This window comes from Notolabrus celidotus, chromosome 15, assembly GCF_009762535.1.
Source record: "Notolabrus celidotus isolate fNotCel1 chromosome 15, fNotCel1.pri, whole genome shotgun sequence".
Taxonomy (NCBI): domain Eukaryota; kingdom Metazoa; phylum Chordata; class Actinopteri; order Labriformes; family Labridae; genus Notolabrus; species Notolabrus celidotus.
The window spans coordinates 19,392,519-19,407,770 of NC_048286.1; the positions used below are offsets into that span (position 1 = coordinate 19,392,519).

Genomic DNA, 15,252 nt, shown 5'->3' on the forward strand with positions numbered 1-15,252 from the left:
CCTTCCTGCATACAGTCCAAATCCACCCACCTACCCGCCTCCTCCTCCTCCTCCTCGCTGAATGTTCTCACTCCTCTGTCTCTTTGTGAGGCAGAACAAGCTGTGAGCACTCCTCTTAAAAATGTACATCTTTTCTTAGAAGCTCCGCTTACATTTTTGGGGAGATCAAGTAAAAAATAACGTGAGCTTCAAACATACAAAAAGAACAAAAAATGGAAGGACAGGAGTGCTTGCTGGACTCAGATTGAGTTGAAGTTTGGTTGCTTTTGGATTGGGGTACATGTAGATGTGACAGTCAAAGCTAAACTTAAGGGCACTCTCTCTTATTAAGAGTCGTTCATTTCTTTGTAATGGGGTTGTATGAGGTACTGCCATAAGAAGTCTTACCCACAGAGGATGTTGGACAGCTCAGCCCATTTTGTTGAGAAACCTGCTGGAGACCCACCAAAGAGGCAAGGCTATCAACCGCTGCTTCCAGAGTCAACTCTACCTCTTCATTCAGTTAACCTTAAGAAACGCTGACCCGGTCACTGATATTGGTGTAAGTGTACGCTCTCTTTAGAAAATCAGTGCTGTGCTTTGCTGTCAGAAAGCCCTTTTGTTTGCTATTGCTATTTGCAGATGCAACACATACATGTCTGCAGTGCACTGATAAGCTGTTTGGGTCTGTGGGTTTCAATGGAGACAAATATACAACCAAACCAAACACTGAGTGATTCTGACAACGATGACACGCAGTTTATTGTGGACACAAGAAAATCCTGGAGTACAGAGAGGAGGAACCAGGCTCATCGGTCTGAAAGAGAGAGGGGACACACTTCTGTGCTGACTGGAGAGCAGGAGAGATATCAAGTTTACCTGCTGGTGCAAATGAGTAAACTGTGAGCCCCTGCTCATAAACCCAGAAATCAACGGCTGTCATAAGTGGGTCTCTGTAACAACAGTACATCTGGAACTTTTTGAATCAGAGGGTTCAGCAGCTTCAGTCTGCATCACTCACCATCCAGAGTTCCCTGCCGTACTGAACAGTCCTGTTTTACTGACTTTCTTGGATTTATAAAAGTAAAATCAGAAAAGCTGAATAGCAATTTGTTTTCAAAATACGTTTTTGGCCCAGTGACGCAACCCATGTTTGGGTTGCTGGAGTTTTATAAAGTTAGCTAAATAACGAGGCAGTGTTAACCCTGTCTGAAGCAGTTGAAAGCCCAGCTTCTGTTCCAGTCCTCCAACCCTTTTCTCTAAAAGGGGCTGAGCTGACTTGTATTTCAGTTGTACACTGAATATTGACAATTACTTTGTACAACCCCACTTAAAAAAAACAACTATCCCTTTTACATGGCTTTTTTCATAGACACACTTTATAGACCATATAAAGCTGGGGTTCAGTTGGGACCCCCTGGGGGGTCGCGAGACACAAATGGGGGGTCATGAGATGTCTTCCAGAATGTTTTTTTTTTTTTTTTTTAGAGTTATCTAAAAATAGTACATTTTACCCATATTAGTAAAAAATATTGTCAAACAGTAGTAGCTAACCTTTAATTAAAACCTTGAAAATAGAAAATGTAATTTTCTGCCTTTCTTTTTGCCAGATGACTCCTAAGTTAGGGAGGTTTAGTGAACAGTTAATTATCGAAAGCATCAGTAGCAGTAGGTTAATTCATAACGGCACAGGAAACACAGCCACATGCTCATATAGGTAGGCTAACTTTCTGCAGACCAGCTAATTTACGCCACATTAAATCACTTTGAGGGACAGTGGGAGTCTTTGGCACCTATATTTTGGGGTCTCGGGCTGAAAAGTTTGGGAACCACTGATATAAAGACATCAAACCTTTGTTGGAGGGTCAAACAGATCTCAAGAAACTGACCCGCTTCCATGCTCTAGGTTTTTATTCCTATCACTGGTTTTTATTTGCACTGAAAACAGCACAACAACATAGCCTGGTGGGAATATTGGGAGCTTTTCAACATTTCCCCCCTGCCTTGTTTACTTTGCCTCAGTCACACGACATGTCTTTCTAGGTACCACATTTCAAACATGACCCAGCCCCAAGATTCCATGTAGGTCAAATAAATATCAGACACGTGAGTGTGCGTGTGTCTACGATTGCGTGCAAATGTACTTAGCGGGAAGATGACAAGAGATAATTGGTTGAAACAAGGCCCAGTGTGATACTGTCTGGTACCATTATTGTCATCAAATACACACAAACACAGAAACACGTGCAGGCTTTTTATGACCTGACAGCCACTCACAGTCAAGTTTATCACAGATCATGCGCAAAACTGCAGCCATGACTTTTTTCCACCAGCACATTAATTCATGCATATAATAAAAGTAATTTCAGTTAAGGTTCAGATCTTTTAGATGTTTCAGACAGATAACACTTTACTTTGCATACATTTCCATGTGTGTGTATTGCACACAATCACGCAAACTCACACACGCACAGCCACACAAAAAAACAAACATTCCTTTTTTTTTTCCAAACGCTGACATTTACAGAAGTTGCAGCTGAACTTTGTGAAGCATCACTGAGGCATCAGTTTACCTCGGGCTAGCCCGGAGCCTGCAGGGTGTGCGCGGGTGGCAGCAGGGGTGGCGGGGGTTCAGTGTTGTTGACAGAGCACATGTGAACATCACCTTTCATCAGCACTGGCCCCGGTCCCCATCCTTAATGTGTCTAAACCAATCTGGGATGAGAACGAATACCCAGCATGCCTCTGACATCATGGAGTTTCCACTGCTGTGCTCGTCTGAGTTCAGAGATAGCAGCTTTGATATTTCACACTGCTGGCTCCCTCACAGGGGTTCCCCACCCACCACCCCTCCTGACCATAGATGGACTGTAGAGAGTCGCTGATTATGTGGAGAGAGGTCACCTGATAGTCCAAAGGTCACATCTCAAACAGTTCATGTTGAGTAAGAGTCAAGGAGCTGAGCTGAAGCATAATGAAATGACTGTAAAAGGTAACATCTGTCTCAGTTGTGCATTTAAAATTAGGACAAAAGTTATATATTTTGTTTCAAGTTTTTAAACTTTGTACTAATGTATGTTGCACATGTAGAATTTCTAAATGGAAAACAAGCATCTGCAAACAACTTTTGATGTTCTAAGGTTGCAATGACCAGTGCATTCTTTCCAGTAACATTATCCCATACTCCTATGCTATGAATTTTGTGAGCGCGCATGTAGATGACCTGCTTCAGGATAGCAAAGTGTTTGATGTGGGCTGTCACATGTGTGAAAAACCAGACGTATCAGATGATTCCATTTACAATCTTTAAAATCTTTTTGTGGAATCTTTTCTCATGTGTTCCTCCATTTTTATTCACAGCTTTTCATTACATGGGCTTTTTATGAGTTTTGTGATAAACTAGCTTAACCCTTCAGAGAGGCGGACAAAATCTACAGTTTAACTTTCTGATTTTTTAAAATAAGGATTTGCGCATTTTGTCATCTTGATGATTAACAGTCATCGTCCTCACTAGTTGGCACAAGAATTAGTAGTTGGTTAAACAAGTGTGTGTTATATCAATATTTGTATTATTGTAGACCTAAATAACAGCCATTTGCCACTAGCCAGGCTTGTAGCTGTGTTTAATAGCTACAACTAGCTGGTGCATAAAGAAGCACAGGTGGCACATAACATCTTGTAGCATGCAGTGCTTTGGCAGTATTAAGGCGTATTCAAGTTGTATGTGGCCTGTGTTGAGTGATGGAATAGAACCAATCAACTGGAACAATGTGTTACTAGCACAGGCTTATGGACGTTAACCTGCAAGGAGGTCCAAAAGCTTGTGGTGCTAGCTCTGCTAATGTTAGGCACACTTGGCAAACCATTTTGGCATCGTTTAACAGCAGTGGTGGACAAAGTACACAGCTTCATTACTTAAGTCAAAGTATAGATTCTCCAGGTCAAATATTACTCCAATACAAGTGAAAGTTTCTCTGTCAAATTATTACTTGAGTTAAAGTACTGAAGTACTTGCTTTTAAAAATACTTATTTATTCAAAGTAATTTTTAAAATAACTCAAAACGTTTTATTTTCACAATACTTAAGTGCAGTCAAAAATACATAGGAGTACATTCTGTTACATTCTGTTTTTCTAGAAACCATTACTTGAAATCTCTAAAAACTATACCATGGAATAAAAACAGAAATTTAGTTACTCCAAGCACAGACAACTTAGTTTGAAATGTTCATCTGGAATGAAACAAATGTTACGTAGCTCAACACACTCTCTCAGGTTGGACAGTGAATGTTTGTATGTTTGGGCAGAGTGGGAAACAGGGAGAACATTTCAAACGATACGTATCATTCTTCATTTCAAAAACCTCTAACACGGCCTGAAGATATGACCATAGGTGCTCAGGTGGAGAATTATAGCCATCATTACCACCTCTAAATGAACTGCCTGATCTGAGTGAAATTTGCTCTATGTTTGATATACAGGTATGACTAAACCACTGAGACAAACAGAACTACACAAACACATTTTACTGTCTTAGGAATCAGATTTCAGAAAAGAGAAGGAAATTCATGAGCTGACTTTAAAGCAAGAGTAGTGAGTAACTAGAGCATTGATAGAAATGTAGTGGAGTAAAAAGTACAGTAATTGTCTTCTGAATGTAGTGCAGTAAAAGTAATAAGTTCCCTAAATAAATAATACTCAAGTAAAGTACAGATACTCAAAAAATGTACTTAAGTACAGTACTCAAGTAAATTTACTCTGTTACTGTCCACCACTGTTTAACAGTGGACTCTATGATGCTGAGCTCAATTATGACTGTTTTCTGAGTGTTTTATTACCTTAAGACCAGTTGATAAATCAGAATTTAAGTTTCCATTAAAGGAACTAGGAACTTCGTGGCTTCGGAAACATACCTAATTAATGATATCCTGATGTGTGGCCCTCTTCTATGTCACCAAACCATGTAAGGATAGTAGATGAAAGGTGTTTTATCCAGAGGATTACCCAGGAGTTCCCCTCTCCCGTGTTGCCGTCTCGACAGATAGGGGTTACATGTCCAGATTTTCCTTAGTGATAAAGTATCTGTTACAACATCATGGAGCTGTATCTATGAGTCTTCAGGAAGACATCTCCATGTTTGACAAACACCCCTCAGGAATAACAGCCAGTTCACTTCTATTTAAAACTCTTGTTTGTGCAGAATGTTCTGACTAAATGTACACAGAGGCGAAAAATGACCAACAAATGCTTCAGCTAGCAGTTTACATGTGACACAAGTGGATGATGGATGTTTAACACACTTTGTTTTTGCAGATTTGTTATGAGTGGTATGAGACTTTTTAAAGCCCATGACTTAAATTTTCCATCACACACACACTCACAGTCACACAGCCAGCAAAACAAGGTGATATGACACCTCTAACTTTAGTCTCCCTCTCTGCTGCTCTAGATAATCCAGTTAGGATGCACTCTCTGAATATCAGGAGGTTTTATCTTCTCGCTTCTAGCTGAAGGAAAAAATTAATAAATGCATGCCTGGCCTTGAATCCTGAACAAACCTTTGTCACATAAACACAAGAGACGCATGCACTCTAGGATCTCCCCACACATGCACACACAGGCACACACACACGTACATTTACGGACTGACTGTCCTTTCCTCTGGCTGTGTGTGTGTGTGTGTGTGTGTGTGTGTGTGTGTGTGTGTGTGTGTGTGTGTGTGTGTGTGTGTATATAAAGGTCAGAGGTTGCAGGGGGCACCAGCTGATTTCAGGGACCCCAAATGAGAGAAGTGTCCGTGATGACAGCCCGGCAACTATAATTGTCGCGACAACCCCAAGGAATGAGCTGTCATGTGACACCCCCTTCCTGTGAGCTGTGCATGGAAAAAGAAAACACACACACACACATACACACACAAAGCTGTGTCAGCGGGGGGAACCCTCTGGAAACAATGTGCGGTATGTTTGGGGAATTGGGTGAGGAGTACAGGAGGGATTTAACCCACTGTGGAGAGAACTAAATCTGGGTCGGAAACAAGGCTGCAGACCCTTGATTTTTACTAGATACTAACAATGTGGATCTCAAAATGATTGTGTTTTTATAAGGCCTGATCAAACCACTTATTCATGGAGGCATCAACATTATATGTTGTCATCATAGAACTAAGTTTTACCTGATTAAAGATATCTTCAGACTTTTCCTTTCTAAATGCACCTTATAAGCAGATGAAACCGTCCATGGTACTCCTCCTCTGCTTCTTTATAAGAAGGACATCACTTTTACGGCTTCTCTGACCCCTGTAAATAGGCCAAAAGTATCCTATTTGTTCCACTCTATCATCTCGTGTTGTCGTGTTCCCTCTCTTCACTGCAAAGTATTAAACAAAGCTGTTGCTCAATGTTTTGCCACAAACACAAAGTACAATTTAAGATATCCAAAATAACATGTTGAGCCTCTCTAATCCAACGGTGACTTGTTCACTCATAATCAAGCCATTTAGAAAGAAAAGGTTTAACTATTAGTGTTAGAAACAGTGCTGACACGCTTTCAGCCTTGTTTTGAAGCCAACAGGGAAAGCCTTAAGGGGACGGCGTCCCTCTGGTAGTTGAACACAAACACACACACATTTGCGTGCACAAGAAGCTATCATTGCTTCAAGATAACTCTAGTTGGTATTGCTTATAGTTTTCATCGATTATTCAACATCTGCTTTTTAGTCATCCATGTTTATCCATGAAGTATCCGTGAGTTTTTAAATGGTCAGAGAAGACTGCAGTTAAAAATTGATGCATCTATGTGTTCTGCAAAGGCAAATGAAAACAGCAACAAGATGTATTATTTCTGTTTAGTTGTTTTAATACCTTAAACTGCTGCCACTGGATCTGATTCAGAATTTGAACAGCTTGCTGGCCGTACAGTCTTTGTTTACATTCTACATGACAAATATTCAACAGAGGGATGATTGACTGTTAAAGGAAGCAGTGATGGTATTTTTCATTTTATTATTAGCTACACAAAATTATAATACAGCAACACAGCAGACACACAAATAAAAAAGAGATAAAAGCAAACAAACATAACCTTAAATAGAACAACACTTAGGGACAAGGGAAAGAACGTACATATCACTGATAGGAATTCTATGTGAACAGAACTGTATTCAGGGTGATAGACAACTAACATCTTTAGTATCGCCATCAAGGTCTTTCATCTAGCCCTGACAAAATAAAACTCAAAGAGCCTCCTGCCCAGATCTACAAGTGCGGATGCTGCTTGCTCCATAGATATCAGTTCCACATAATCTTTAAGCCAGCTATCTAAGTTTATTCAATTCATTAAAATTGTCAGTTTAACAAATAGAAATGTCAACCCAATCAAGTGTTGTATTTCTCTGGAGGTTACTCCATCCATCTTGGTTCCCAGTAGAGCCACTGTTGGACATAATGGTATATTGATGCACAATGTTTTGCATAAAAAAACGTTAACGTCACCTCTGGAGCTCTGGGCATTGACAAAGTTGATGTATTAGCGTTCAGTCATCCCACAGCCATGCCAGCACAGATCTGAAACATGACAATTCGTTTTCTTCAGTTTATGTGGGGTTATATATATAACCTCCACAGAGTCTTCACTTGGATTACTTTGTATCTTACACATGTTGACGCATAGTTTGAAAAGCTCAGAATTGCTTCCAATTTGCTCTTCTGGGATTGTGTGTGGGATTTTTCTTTTTGTATTATTGTAAAAAAAAAAAAAAAAGCCAACACACAGTCAGACTGGGCAGTTAATCAAAGCTTAGTTGAAAGTGACTTTCAGAACCTCTGAACCAAAGTAATCTGGTTTATTCATTTTTATTTATCTATTTTTTTTTATGAAAACTTTAAATACCAGAGATGTGATTCTTCCAGATACTGTATATCCAGAATTCCAGATTTTCCAACCTGGAGAGGAGGCCCATTTTAATCATGGATACCCTTGAACATATTTTAAAAACTGGGGGTTATACACCAAAGGAAAGTTTTAGCTATGATTGCTGTTTTAGTTCATTTACAGGCTCTGATGCACTTTTAAAATTTGATACAACATACAGTACATTGTTATATCGATACAAAAATCCATATTGTGCATCTCTATTCCAAAATATAGGAAAAGGATCTGCCCGCTGTTCTCCACACTTTCTATAACTTTCTATCCAACCTCATCTGTCTGTACTCATTTTATTTTGGGGTTATAAAATATCTCATCAGATTACACCAACAGAAATCCCTCCCAAAGCCTGAGCCGGTGGTGGGACTGTGCAGAACTCATATTTGGCCAATCCTCTCCTAAGACCTCAAGTCTAGAGTCTCTCTCCCACTTTAATCTAACCCAGTTTGTTGAATGTGTTTCGATGGATTGAATTCTTGAATATAAATTTGATAGAGGTTTCCTGATGTCCGTACTTTTGTACATGTCAACAAGATCAATGTCAGATTCATCCAAAGATTCATCCTTTTTAGAAATAAGTCCTGGTTTGAAGATCCTTCAAAACGTCAAGTCTCTTCAGAATGTTTAGATCAGAGATTCTCTTAAAGCTGTCTCCCTCTGAGGATATAGAGCAATAGAAAGTGATGCTGGCTTCAAACCAATGCTTGAATCTGCCATCAGTCCTCACTGGATTAGAATCTGGATCCGAAGTGATCCATCACAGCTGTCTGGACTGTATCTTAAGTAATGGTGATTTCAATTCCTTACAGCAGATTCAGAGAGGAACTTTTAAAAATGAGATTTTTCATCAGAATACAAAATTTACTCAAAACAAAATCACTACCATTTTGTCCACGGGTTGCTAGAATAGACAAAGATCCTCATAGTAACTTAAGGTTTTTACATCAACTGCACATAAACACACACACATACACACACACACATCTTAACAGGTTACAAACGTGTTGTTTAGTGTGTAAGGTTGCTAACAGAATCAGTCTTTCATGTTCTCTCTCTCTCTCTCTCTCTCTCACACACACACACACACACACACACACACACACACACACACACACACGCAACACACTTTTGGAGGCTGGTAATTAGATGAAGCAGGCAGGTGATAACAAGCGCCAGCCACACGTTTGAAACGGAGGTGTCGGTGCCAACGTTTTGCCGGAAGTCACAGCTCTACCTGTCACACCCTCTCCCCTTTTCCCAGGCGAACAACGTTAAACACAGTTGCGCATTAACACACATGCACGAGCACAGACTCTAACAGGCTCATTTGACAGCTTTAAAAGCCAACACACCTGAGCTTCCCTACTACAGAAACAGAATATGTGCATCGGGAGATTGTATATGACTCCCCCTTGTCCTCCTCCCACTTCTGCCTTCCCCTTTTCTTCTTTTGCCTATCTTCTCCACCCACTCCTCCTCCTCCGTGAGCACGATCTATGAGTCATCTGATCCTAAAGGTGAGATGCTGCATTCTGTAGATTATTTTCATCTCCTCTTACAGCACGAGAGGCGATCTTAACTTCTCCTCTGTCTTCTTTTATTTCCCTGCTTGGCTTTCATCCATCCGTCACCTGGCACCAAGCTGCGAACTGGAAACATTGTGGCATGTGACGGATTTTGTGCCATCTGAGGTCACATCCAAATAAGCTGCTTCCCCCTTGAACTCATATAGTCCTCTTTTAGAGGGGTTTCCATTTCTGCTTGTGATTGAACAGCAGTTTGATCTAATAGACAAAGTGTGTGTCTGCTTTTCTCTGTTGAATGAATCACGAGAGGTGGTCTCCGTCACGGCAATCTTTGTTGTAATCATATGTTGTGTCTGTACTGATCTCACCATTGTTCACTCACACTGAAAAACAGTGGGGATTTGAATCATCAGAGACATTCTGTTTCTGACTCCTCATCTCTGATCCTATACTCTCTCCTCCTCTTCTTCCTTGTTTCACTTCCTCCTTTCCTTTTCCAACATGTCTGAGTTTGCTTCTCTCTCCCTTCTTTCCCCCCAGGTTGTGGAAACAGCAGCATGAGCGGTGACATGTACAGCGCCGGCTACCACTCCATCACCAACATAGACTACTCATCAGTGTGCATCAGTGTGATGAGTGCCAGGCATAGCAACTGCCTAGGTATGAGCTGGCATCAGATGGATGTGCGCCAGCTCTCCTTCCCCGATGCGTCCTTCGATGTCATCCTAGAGAAGGCCACATTGGACGCCATCATGGTGGGGGAGAAGTCACCTTGGGGTGTTTCCCCGGAGACTGCCTGTTTCATTCACAAAGCACTCACAGAGGTAAAAAGAAACAAAACAAAATCTGTGCATCCACACCAGGGTTGAATAATTGTGTATTAAAGATTCAGAGTTTTACTGGAAATATGAAAAACCTGCTATATGCTAGGAGGCTTTGCATAAGCAGTGTTGATTTTTTTCAATAAGAAGGAACCACTTTTTTTTTTTACTGCCACTACATCTAGTACTTAACTGTGGTACCATGAAGACCAAAATATACACTTATCAGCCAGTACATTATGACCACCTGCCTAATATTGTGTAGGCTCCTCTTTCATCAGGTCTAGGCTGTAGCAGCTCTGACCTAACGAGACATGGACTCCACCAGACCTCTGAAGGTGTGCTGGGTATCTGGTACCAGGAGGATAGCAGTAGATCCTCTAAAGGCCAAATTCAACCAGATCCGTGTCCAGTCCGTCTCCAATCCGTCACGGCACCGGATCAGATAGGTTTCTATTGTAGTCAATCTGTTAACCCCCACTGGATCCGATTTAGATGAGAATTTTAACAGCTTGCTGGCCTTATAGTCTCTGTTGCATTCTAGCTGCGTCTCTGATCCGGCAGGTCGGAACACAACGGATCAGATATGCAATGCTTCTGTTTTTGCTGAATCGCGGAGCACGACGCATCAATCACGGTCCTGCTCCGTGCTGCGTTCCGAAAACGCAACCGGTGGGTGTTGACGGATTAGAGAGCACGGAGCCAGACCGCAGCGGATTGGAGATGGATCTGACACAGATCTGGGGGAAGTCCTGTGTCAGTCCTGTAAGTTGCAATGAGAGGCCTCCATGGATCAGACTTGGCAGCACATCCCCTAAATGCCTGATTGGATTGAGATCTGGAGAATTTTGAAGCCAAGTCATTTCCTTGAAAATGTTGTTGTGTTCATGCAGGCCACCATCTTCCACTGGTCTGTAGTCCAGTTGTCCACTGAAGTCCTAATTGTGCGTTTTCTGTGCAGCTATGTAGCTGTAGCAGTTCTTTTACTATCTATTCTTACTATGCTAAGTTTGCAATCTTGCTAGCTACCGGTTCTATTGTAGAACTCAGCTCACAGTGAGGTTGAAAGGTGCAAGGTAAGGACTAATTCCAACCACCAATACACCAAGAGCTTCTTCCATACAAGTACTTATCTTAACATCTGAACTCCAATTATCCTTTTAAAATACGTGTTTGAATTGGTAAAATTGTCAAATGAATTAAAATAACAGTACAAACAAAGACACATTTGAACATTCAGACCTTCAGAGCTCAACATTAAAGTTAAAATAAAAAACAAAATTGAAGCTCCTTATAAAAAGGCTTTAACAACACTCGTGATTTCATTCACTGTTAAACTCTAGCTGGAGGATTATTCCTCCTTTATTTCCTTAGATAGCAGTGACACATATAGCAAAAGGCCTACTTCAGTTTTATCGTGTAGATTCAATACCACAGATCCTTCCTGTCTTTGTCAGTATCGCTCAAGCCATACTAGTCTTTAAGCACCTACTGTGTGATGATTTGAATGCTGTGCCGCAGTTAGAGTTTATCTGTAAATGACTTCTCTCCGACAGTGAAAGCAGTAATGGTGGCACTTTACATTTCCACTCCATCTCCACAGCCCATCAGTTGATTTCGTTGACGTGGAGTGCCCTTCAGTTGCTGGCTGCGGCTTTAACCACCGCTGTGTCGATGTGACAATGACAATGTTTTGGCCATTAGCCATGGTTGACCTTGACACACTGAGACAAGAGAACGCTGCTATCAGCTAAAGTACCTCTGAATGGAAAATAATTACCCATGATGCATTCACTGTCATATTTAGAGTGCTGTTGAATGAAAGGTAATTCAAAGTTTACTTTGTAATAACAGGGATGGTTTGGACTTATTACACGGGCTAAATGTGTAATTACTATTAATGCATCAGTATGAAAGGTCAGATTTTATGAATCATAATGGAAACAGGTAGAGATGACAAAGTGCAGGTAAGGTAAATGCAAAATCAAGCTGAACAAATAACTGCCCTTTTTACAAGATGTTTTGATATGACACAAAAGTGAAACCATTACTGGAATTTAAGTTGAATATTCCCAAGAAAACACAGCAGTCAGTGGCTGTTTATTTCTCAGCTTAACTCAGTACCCATCATGTACTGTAAATGGAAGTATTCAGTTGTGTAAAATACTATATACTCTAAAATGTTTCGATGGCATCATGCCAGGCTTGACAAATAGACTGCACCATGATCTGTAAACAGTAAAAAATAGGGATGCACTGATGTGATCCTGATATCGGTCCAGTGCTGGCTCAGATAGCTACATCTAGTAACTGTGACGATGTTAACCACGGGGGCGGACTTTTCAATTCAGTTCTACGCTTTTCATTGTGTAAAGCAACAACATGCATGTGTCATCAGCACACTGGTAGACCTGGGGCCTCATGTACAAAGACTTACGTGGATTTCCTACGAAAACATAGCATTCGCTCAAATTCAGAAAATGTCGTACGCACAAAACTATCCAGATGTACGCATCTGTGTGCAAGGATTAACAGCTGTAGAATGGTGCGTACGCCAGCCATGAAGTTGGTGTGAGGTACCGCACATTTCCACAGTCATTTTACTCTTGATACATCTGAACTTTGCAGTGAAAAAGAGGGTACGCCACGTTTTTGTGTGTATGCACCCTTTGTACATGAGGCCCCTGGTCCTTTTGCTTGGAGGCAGCCAACATAGCATGGAGGAAGCTAACATCCAAGGCTAAGCACTTCAGATGCATTAGATGCTTGTTAGGCTCAAAACTTCTACTGAAGAAGCTTCCCTGCTTCATTGTTTTGGATGAGCAATTGCACAAGTTGTTGAACACAATTGATTCCTCCACCTGGTTAGACACTTGAAGCCACAGTACAGCTTTCTGGATGTAGATATTTTGTTGAGACTGCTCTGGATGAACTCGAGACAAATGTGTGTGAGCGCTTATCCGCAAAGTTAAAAGATAAGTTGAACGCTGCACAGTGCTACAAGCTACAAACTTCAATGTATCACAAAAACCAGCAACTTTATTTGAACTGCTGGATTGGTGGCATATTCCATTGACTGAAGTAAGGATCATATTCAGAGACATTGTGACAACAGTTTATTCAGTGTATTCAAATGTATTTATGTCACTTTCACAAAGTTTGAAAAGCCTGGTGTTGCTTCACACAGTGGTACTTCCAAGTGTCTTCATCATAAAGAGAAATACTGCTTATTAATTCAACTGGTATTGATTGGCATTTGGCACTATCCTACCACCAGTTTCAATTTGATCAAGTATTGGAAATTACAAGAACAAGTAATGGACTAACAAAAGGAAGTGACAGGGTCGTAATCATGTATAGAAACACTACAAATCGTTACTTTTTTTGTCAGTAAAGAAATGAATACATCCCGTTTTTTTCAAGACTTGAGGAAACCGTGAGTGCTCAGGAGTGATTTGTCAAACTTGGTCATTATTTCCCTTAAAGTTCTTTCACTGTTTTCTGCCACGCTGTGTCCTACCTTCCTACAAATCCATCGAGATGGAGCTTGGACTTTTAATGTTTTGCAGCTTTTTGCGGGATACAGAGTGATGACATAATGTAATAATTCATAGCTACATGAAATGAAGAAGGGCTTCATGGTGGTGCAGTGGGTAGCGCTGTTGCCCCACAGCTAGAAGGTTCCTTGTTTGAATCCCTGGCCGGCCGGGCAGGTGCCTTTCTGTGTGGAGTTTGCATGTTCATCCCGTGCATGCGTGGGTTCTCTCCGGGTACTCCGGCTTCCTCCCACAGTCCAAAAACATGCTCTCCAGGTTGATTGATCACTCTAAATTGCCCGTAGGTGTGAGTGTGTCCGTGAATGGTTGTCTGTCTCTCTGTGTTAGCCCTGTGATAGGTTGGTGACCTGTCCAGGGTGTACCCTGCCTTCCGCCCGAAGCCAGCTGGGATAGGCTCCAGGCCCCTGTGACCCCTAACGGGATAAGCGGTCAAGATAATGGATGGAGGAAATGAAGAAACTGTTTAAAATCTTAAGTATTAACAGTAGCTAGCTTACAGAAGTTAACAAGATTAATTGACTGTCACAGCCCTAGTATCATGAGGTGTGTTGAAATGTTTGTCTGAATAATATAGGTCATGAAGAGGCATCAGAAAATGAGTGACACTATTTCAAAATCAGTCAAAACTCCTCACTTGTTTGGTTCATGCAGACAAAAAGGTCTGAGAGAATATGATTCCCGCAAAATGCATTGAAACTGAAGAACTCAAAGGACCTTTGGATCTCATAAATCAAGTCTGGTTGTAATGCTACCAGCTTAACCAGTGTCTAGCTGGAGTCCAGCAGCAAACAAAGGAATATACTGTGCTGTATGTGGGCCAAGTTTTCAGGGACAGTTTCTGACAATAGCAACACACACACACACACACACACACACACACACACACACACACACACACACACACACACACACACACACACACACACACACAGGAAAACAATGTCCTGGGTGTTTTCCTCCAACAGAAGGGAGTCTTAAAGATGGATCAGTGAGTGTGTGTGGGGGACAGATGGAGGATTTGACTTTCTTTCAGAGGAGAAGCTGAACTCATAGAGCCGTTTGAGAGCCATTATACAGTATGAAAGTCGAGTTCTTCTCGCTCGTCATCACCTGCTTCCCTTCACACCCTCTCTTCTCACTTCTGCCTCTCACTTCGCTTTCCCCTCATCTGCACTTTCGTTCCTCTCACCTGCTCCACCTCGGGGCTGTGTGGAGATGCTAATGTGTGATTATGTTCATGTTGTCTTTGTGCAGCACTGTTCAGCATCTTTATATTTGTGTGTGTGATCACAGAGAAGTCGATGTTCCTCTGCACTGGTGTATTTTTGCTCTCACTCTGTAGCTGGTACGCGTGCAGTCACGATTCCAGTAAATATGTGTGTTTATATGCGTGTGTGTATGTTTTGCTGGGATGTGGGAGTTGGGTTCATAGCCTAATTTT

The 15,252-nt window shown here is 41.3% G+C and overlaps 1 protein-coding gene across 1 annotated transcript in view; it reads left to right on the forward strand.

The window, feature by feature from the left end:
• ece2a (endothelin converting enzyme 2a) overlaps positions 1–15,252 on the forward strand; it is a 103,693-nt gene that overhangs the window by 44,178 nt on the left and 44,263 nt on the right. Inside the window, exon 3 of the mRNA XM_034703987.1 lies at positions 9,974–10,257. Coding sequence (XP_034559878.1) covers positions 9,974–10,257 — 284 coding nt within the window. The remainder of the gene's footprint in view (positions 1–9,973; positions 10,258–15,252) is intronic.